Source organism: Palaemon carinicauda, chromosome 18 (genome assembly GCF_036898095.1).
Source record: "Palaemon carinicauda isolate YSFRI2023 chromosome 18, ASM3689809v2, whole genome shotgun sequence".
NCBI lineage: Eukaryota > Metazoa > Arthropoda > Malacostraca > Decapoda > Palaemonidae > Palaemon > Palaemon carinicauda.
Genome location: NC_090742.1, coordinates 96,929,308 through 96,936,807, shown reverse-complemented (window position 1 = coordinate 96,936,807; position 7,500 = coordinate 96,929,308). Strand labels below are relative to the sequence as shown.

The following is a 7,500-nucleotide window of genomic DNA, read 5'->3' as shown; positions in this document are numbered from 1 at the left end:
ATCATTGATTTCCACCAGTTCTGATGTTTGTGATAAGGGTGGAAAACCGCCCATAGTTAGCAGTAGCGTAGACAGTAGTAATAATCCCTCCGATAGTCCTAAGAATGCATGACTGAATTTTGACAAATATATATGGCCGGGTAAGATAATCCTTGAATCAGGCCACATCAATGTGAAGTTTTTAAGAGACACTGGCTCAGCTCGGTCTCTGGTGTTAGGTACCTCTTTACCTGGTTTGACAGCGTATTCAGGTAATTATGTTGTTCTGGGAGGGTTCCCGAACACTGTTGTCTCTGCCCCATTGGTGGAGGTTAGGTTATCTTTTCCAGGATATGATGGGATTACCGAGTTGGCCGTTGGGGATAATCTCCCTATCCGTGGTATTGACGGCATTTTAGGAAATGACATGCTTAACAGGGAAGGTCGTGAATTATTTCCTATTTTGTCTGTCGAGGCTTATCCTGTTTCTGTAACGACCCGTGCCTCGGCCAGAGCTGCTGAATTAGATAAGGATGATGATTTGTTACTGAGTAGTTTAGAGGTAGATGTAGAAAGACCCGGGTCAGTAGATGAAATGAATAATCCTATTGTTATTAATGATTTGAAACCCGATTGGGACCGTTCAGTTTTCATTAAGGCCCAGAAAGCTGAATTTAATTTTTAGTTAGGGGATATTAATGACCTGACTAGGCCTCGGTTTGGGTTGATCAATAATATATTGTATCTATTTAGTAGACCTGCGTCTGATGATATGAGTAAGACTTCTCGGATTGAACAAATGGTAGTCCCTTCTCAGTTTCAGGAATCAGTAGTTAGTCTCGCTCACGATAATTTCTTTTCTGGTCATTTTGGGGTATGGAAAACTTTCCATAAATTGGTCCAGTATTGTTGGTGGCCTGGGATAAAATTATCAATAAAACGTTTTGTGAAAGAGTGTGAAGTTTGTCAGGTAATACGAAAACCCAACCAGATTATTCCGAAGGCCCCCTTAAATCCTATTCCTGCTATAGGAGAGCCTTTTTCGGAATTGGTAGTAGATGTGGTAGGTCCTTTACCTAAGACAAAAACGGGTTTTAAGTATATTTTAACGATTATGGATAGAGCTTCTAGATTTCCCGAAGCTTGCCCGCTGAGGAAAATAACATCTAAAGTAGATTTTTAAAAACTAATTGAATTTTTTTCCCGATACGGTCTACCCCAGGTTATACAGACTGATTATGGAACTAGCTTCACGAGTAAAATGTTTAGGGGTAAATGTGCCGAACTGGCCATTCGGCACATTACGAGTGTTCCGTACCATCCGGAGAGTCAGGGTGTGGTGGAGAGGTTCCACCAAACATTTAAATCTATATTAAAGAAAAATTTTTATGCCCATGGCAGTGAGTGGGACAAGGAACTTCCGCTAGCCCTGTTTGCAATTAGGAATCATCCCAATGCCTCCACCGGTGTAGCCCCCTTCGACCTAATTTTTGGTCACAAAGTCCGTGGTCCTTTGGTCATTTTTTGTGAAGCATTTGGTGGCGATCAAAGGGGGGGAATAAAGGTAGGAGAATTTGTGGATGATTTAAGGAAACGCATGGTTAGCGCCTGGAAGTTTGCAAGGGATAATTTAGGTACTGCGCAAAATAGAATGAAGGTTGTTTATGACAGAAATTCTAAAGCTCGTTCGTTTGAACCGGGGGAAATGGTGTTAGTTTTGAGTATGAACCCTGAACATTTTCTTGAACCTAGATATAAGGGTCCGTGAAAAGTTTTGAGGAAGTTGTCTGAGGTGAACTATGAGATTGAAGCTCCCGGTTCAAGCAGAAAGTGTAGGATTTTCCACATAAACAGGTTGAAAGCCTATCATGGTAAGAACGATGTTCCCTCAAAAGTTGTACCCGAGCCAGTAGCTGTAGCTGTAGAAATGCCTCCTCTTGATTCGGAAGATTTATTGAATCAGGTTTCCTCTGATGCACTGTTTAGTAATGTACAGAATTTAGGAATGGTAGAGGAAAGTTTGAAGCATGTAGATCCTCTTCAAAGAAAGGATATGTCCAATTTATTATTTTCTTTTCAGATTTATTCAGAGAGACTCCTGGTAGAACTAGTTTTCTTTGTCATGACGTAGATATAGGTAGTGCTTCCCCTGTTAAACAAAGTCCTTACCGGTTAAATCCGGTAAAGAGGGATTTAGTTGAGAAGGAAATTAGATATATGTTAGAACATGACCTCATTCAGCCCTCTGTTAGTCCTTGGAGTTCCCCTGTTGTTCTTGTGGGCAAAGCTGACGGGAAGTTCCACATGTGTGTGGATTATCGTAAGGTTAATGTCCACACCAAAAATGACTCCTTCCCCTTGCCGCGTATTGATGACTGTCTCGACCAGATAGGTTCTGCCAAATTTATTACCAAACTAGATTTATTGAAGGGTTATTGGCAGGTTCCGTTATCTGATCGAGCCCACGAAATTTCGGCATTTATAACTCCTTTTGGGCTGTATGAATGTAAGGTTATGCCCTTTGGGATGAAGAATGCCGCGTGTACTTTTCAGCGGCTTATGAATAGGGTCATTTGTGGTTTGAAGGGAACCGAAATTTACACTGGTGATTTGGTACTATACAGTAATGACTGGAGTACGCATATGGTGCAGTTGCGTAAGGTGTTTGAGGCCCTTAGGTCGGCTGTGTTGGTTATTAATTTAGCCAAGTGTGAATTTGGACAGGTCAAGGTTTGTTATTTGGGTCACGAGGTTGGGTTAGGTCTAGTAGCCCCGAAGCAAGCTAACCTTGAGGCTATTATTAATTTGAAAAGGCCATGTAATGTTAGAGAGGTGAGAAGAGTTCCGGGAATGACAGGGTATTATCGCCGCTTTGGGCGGAATTTCTCAGACCTTGCTCAACCTCTCACTAATTTGTTAGAGAAGGGGAGAAAATATTATTGGACTGATCAGTGTGAGGAAGCTTTTAATAAGCTTAAATCGATTTTATTATCTAAACCTATTCTGACTTCCCCCGATTTTCAGAAACCTTTTGTAATAGCAGTAGATGCCAGTGATGTAGGATTAGGTGGTGTCCTTTTTCAAAGGGATAATGAAGGAGAGGTACACCCATATCTTATTTTAGCCGAAAATTATTGTCGGCTGAAAGATGGTATTCAACCATTGAAAAGGAGGCTTTAGCCCTGGTCCGTACCCTATTACATTTTAAGCCTTATGTTACTAATTTGACTTTTTCGGTGGAGATTTGGACTGATCATAATCCTCTGGTGTTTATAGAGTGTATGAAAGGGGCCAACCACAGGATTTTGCGTTGGGCTCTGTTACTGCAGGAATTTAAATTAGTAATTAAGCATATGAAGGGTTCTGAAAATAAAATTCCTGACGCACTCTCACGGAGTGGATAGGCCAGCCTTGCCTCCCTCGAACGCTGCCCTGCTTGTTTCTCCAGTGTGCTATGGTAAGCACCCCTTCTAGTATATTCTAAATTGAGTTGTGTGTAGGTAAATATCCTGCCTTGGTTAGCGGGATTTTTTGTAGGTACTGTCCTAATTTGACATTGGTTGGTGAAATTTTGATTGAAACATCTCTTGTACTTGTTGTTGTTGGTTAAGATTAAGTGATTTATCTTGTTTGTTGTCTGGGTTGTTTAATCCTAGTTCAACTTTTCATGTTAATGACCTTTGTATTATTGTTTTTGTACCTGTTTTTTTCAGGTTGTGTATTTTTGGTAATTTAAGAAAAAAAAATAAAAATTTTATTTCGGGGAGGAAGGTATTAGAGTAAAGTAAATTTTCTATTAAAGTAAATTTCTCATTTGTTTAAGTCAACCTTGTTTTAGTTTTAAGTAGTTTCCACTATAGCTTAAAGTAGTTTTAAAGTGGTGTTTTGTTGTTTGTTTCTAGCCTACTCCCCGCTTAATTACCTTGTTTTGAACTATAAAGTTAATGATTGTATTTTGTTTGCCCGAGTGATGACGAAAGAGTGTTGATGTCGGAGGTGGGTGCTCGGACAGAAGACAGTTCGGGCTTGAGCACTCTCCCATCCACGAACATTAAGGTGAGGAGCCTTGTATTTATTTTTGTATTTAGGTTAGTGTATTCATGTGTATATCTAGTTTCATATTTCTTTTGTCGTGGTAACCATAAGTACGGTTAACCCAGTGAAATTAGTTGAGGCAGGTTTGCTGTGTTGTTTTATAATAGGGAAATTAATTATAATTGCTTTCCTGTGCATAGTAGCTAAGACTCCTTTTAGTCTACTAATTAATTTAAGGTTAATGTCTGGTCTGGCCAGCTAAAGTTTAAGGATCCTTTCATGTTAATTGTTTATTTTTACTATTTCTTTGTTTGAGCCCTAGCTCAATAATTATAGGGAATTGTGATGGCGCCGAGTAAGGGTGTGAACTCAAAGGCAGATTGGGGACGACTGAGTTATATTATTGTGGAACACTCTCCTTATATACAAAACCTCAAGGCAACAGGACATAACAAGTTCACAAGACAGACAATATTACAGACGAAAAACCAGACAGGAATTTTCATGTTCGTTTTAGAGCGAGGGAAGAGCGAAGATACAAGCATAATATATACAAAAGGAATTATGTACAATTGTGTGAAACACGGTTGGTACATGGCTCCCCCCCTAAAAATGACATACTCTACATATTAAATAGGGCGCCCTGATCTAGAGAGGCGAACTGTAGGCGGGTCATCTGGCAGAAGATAAGCAGGTTTTAGACGATCAATGGAGACCTAGTCTTCTTTGCCCCGAATGCTTTCGGACTGCGTCGGATCACAAGGAAAGGGCCCGTGTGAGAGGGCGTTAGTGGTGGCTTGCTGGTGTCGTTGCGCAGGAAGACGTGCGTTGCAGAGTGCAAGTCCGTCGGTATGTGATGCTTCGCTGGGGGCTTGTAAGTCTGGCGGCACGGAGTAAATTTTCCCACGACGTGACGTATGCGCTGGAGATCGTCGGAGGAGGTTGTAGAAGGAAAAAATTCGGCAGGGACGACCAACGGGTCGCCATACACCATTTCGGCTGCCGAGACGTCGAGGGCGTCTTTAGGAGTGGTCCTTAGTCCAAGGAGGACCGAGGGAAGCTGAGTAAACCAGTTGCAATCCTTGCAGCGGGACATCAAAGCTGCTTTGAGGGTGCGATGAAAACGTTCAACCATTCCATTGGCAGCGGGGTTGTAGGCCGTTGTCTGATGTAGGGTGATGCCCAGGAGATTCGCTAATGACTTCCATAATTGAGAGGTGAAAGTGGTTCCCCTGTCAGAAGTAATATGCTCAGGGATACCGAATCTTGAAATACATCCAGAGAGTAAGGCAGATGTACATGAGGCGGACGTTGCAGTTTCCATGGGAATGGCTTTAGGCCAACGAGTGGAGCGGTCGATGACGGTAAACAGGTAACGATGTCCTTGTGATGTGGGTAAGGGGCCTACAACGTCGACGTGAATGTGTGCGAAACGACGCTGAGGTTGAGGAAAGTTGCCCACTCCTGAATCCGTGTGTCGATGTACTTTGGAAGTTTGGCAAGAAGTACAGGCACGGACCCAATCCTTAGCATCCTTAGAAATGCCGTGCCCAATGAACTTTGCCTTCAGCAGCTGTGCAGTAGAACGGCATGAGGAATGTGAAAGGCCGTGGATGAAATCAAACACCTGTCGGCGCATGGGAGCAGGAATCCAAGGTCGCGGTCTACCAGTACTGACGTCACAGAGGAGGGTGGTGTTGGAGTCTTCGAGGGGAAAATCCTCCCAACGGAGGGACGTGCAGGATGTCCTACAAGCTTGATACTCTGGATCCTGTCGTTGGGCTTCAGCCAGGGCGTTGTAATCCAATCCCAGTTGAACGGCAGCCAATGTGTTTCTTGACAGGGCTTCGGCAACGGGATTCATTTTCCCAGGGACGTATTGGAGGGTGCAATTGTATTCAGCCACGGTGGAGAGATGTCGGCGTTGACGGGCGGACCAGGCGTCAGACTGTCGAGTGAAGGCGTGCACCAGAGGCATGTGGTCTGTGCGAATGACGAAGGGCGTACCTTTTAAGAAATGGCGAAAGTGACGGACAGCCAAGTGCACCGCCAGCAATTACCGATCGAAGGTAGAATAACTCGATTCTGCCTTGGATAGTTTTCTGCTGAAGAAGGCCAATGGGCGGGGCGAGCCGTTGACCACCTGCTCGAGTACTGCACCAATAGCGACGTCGCTAGCATCGGTGGAGAGAAGGAGAGGGGCGTGTGGGATAGGAAAAGTGAGAGCCGCAGCAGTTGATAGGGCCTTCTTTGCATTGCAGAAGGCTGCTTCTTTAAGGGGACCCCACTTCAGGTCCTTTGGCTTGCCTTTGAGGGAGGCATAGAGGGGAGCAAGAGTGGCGGCAATGGCTGGCAGAAAACGGTGATAATAGTTGATCATGCCCAAGAATTCCTGCAGAGCTTTGACGGTCGAGGGCGCGGGGAAATTCTGAACGGCTGCTACCTTCTCAGGGAGGGGATGGACTCCTTCAGGAGTGATACGGTGCCCTAAGAACGACACTTCGTTGGCGCCAAAGGTACACTTGTCGTACCGGACTACAAGGCTGTTTTGTTGCAGGCGGTAGAGCACGATGCGCAGGTGACGGAGGTGTTCCTCTTTTGAGGAGGAAAACACAAGTATGTCGTCCACATAACATACACAGAAAGGGAGTTCCCCTAAGATGCCATCCATGAGACGTTGAAACGTTGCCCCAGCATTACGAAGGCCAAAACAGGAGTAATTGAAGGTGTATGTACCAAACGGAGTGGTGATGGCGGTCTTGGGGATGTCTTCTGGGTTCATAGGCACCTGATAATACCCCTTCAGGAGGTCGAGGGTAGAAAAAACCTTCGCTTATTGCAGGTAGGAGGTCACGTCGGCAATGTTTGGGAGGGGGTAGTGATCCGGTTCTGTTTGCATGTTCAGGCGCCTGTAATCCCCATACGGACGGAGGGAGCCGTCTTTCTTCAGAACGATGTGTAAGGGTGGAGGCAAAGGCCCATTTTCTCCATTTCGGCGAACGTCTGTTTGGTGGCTGCCAATCGTTCCGGTGCCAGACGTCTGAATTTTGCGAAGACTGGGGGTCCAGTCGTCTTGATATGGTGATAAATACCGTGCTTGGCAGGAACCGTGGGTGTTTGGCGAAGTTCTGGACGGAAAACTTCCGGGTACGACGTGAATAGGTGGGCGTAGGCATCCGTGGGTGCGCTGAGTTGGAGAGCGAGGTTAGAGGGGGCGGGTTGAAGAGGTGTCGACAAGTACGAGTCTGCGTTGACCAATCGTCGGTGGGCGACATCGACCAGAAGGTGGAAATGAGAGAGGAAATCCGCACCGAGGATTGGCATTGTGACGTCAGCAACGAGAAACTTCCAATTGAATTTACTGTTTCCGAACGATAATGTGAGGTTCTCGTAACCGTTGGTGGGTATCGCAGATCCGTTGGCAGCTACCAAGCGAACGTCGGCAGATGTAGACAGACTACGTTGTGCCTTGAAGAGTTTCCTTGG

At 44.9% G+C, this 7,500-nt stretch overlaps 1 protein-coding gene across 1 annotated transcript in view; it reads left to right on the top strand.

Annotated features, from left to right (window-relative positions):
- Positions 1-664, top strand: part of LOC137657448 (uncharacterized) — a 1,388-nt gene extending 724 nt beyond the window's left edge. The window contains exon 2 of the mRNA XM_068391786.1: positions 162-664. Within this exon, the coding sequence (XP_068247887.1) occupies positions 162-664 (503 nt within the window). The remainder of the gene's footprint in view (positions 1-161) is intronic.
- Positions 665-7,500: the final 6,836 nt, after the last annotated feature.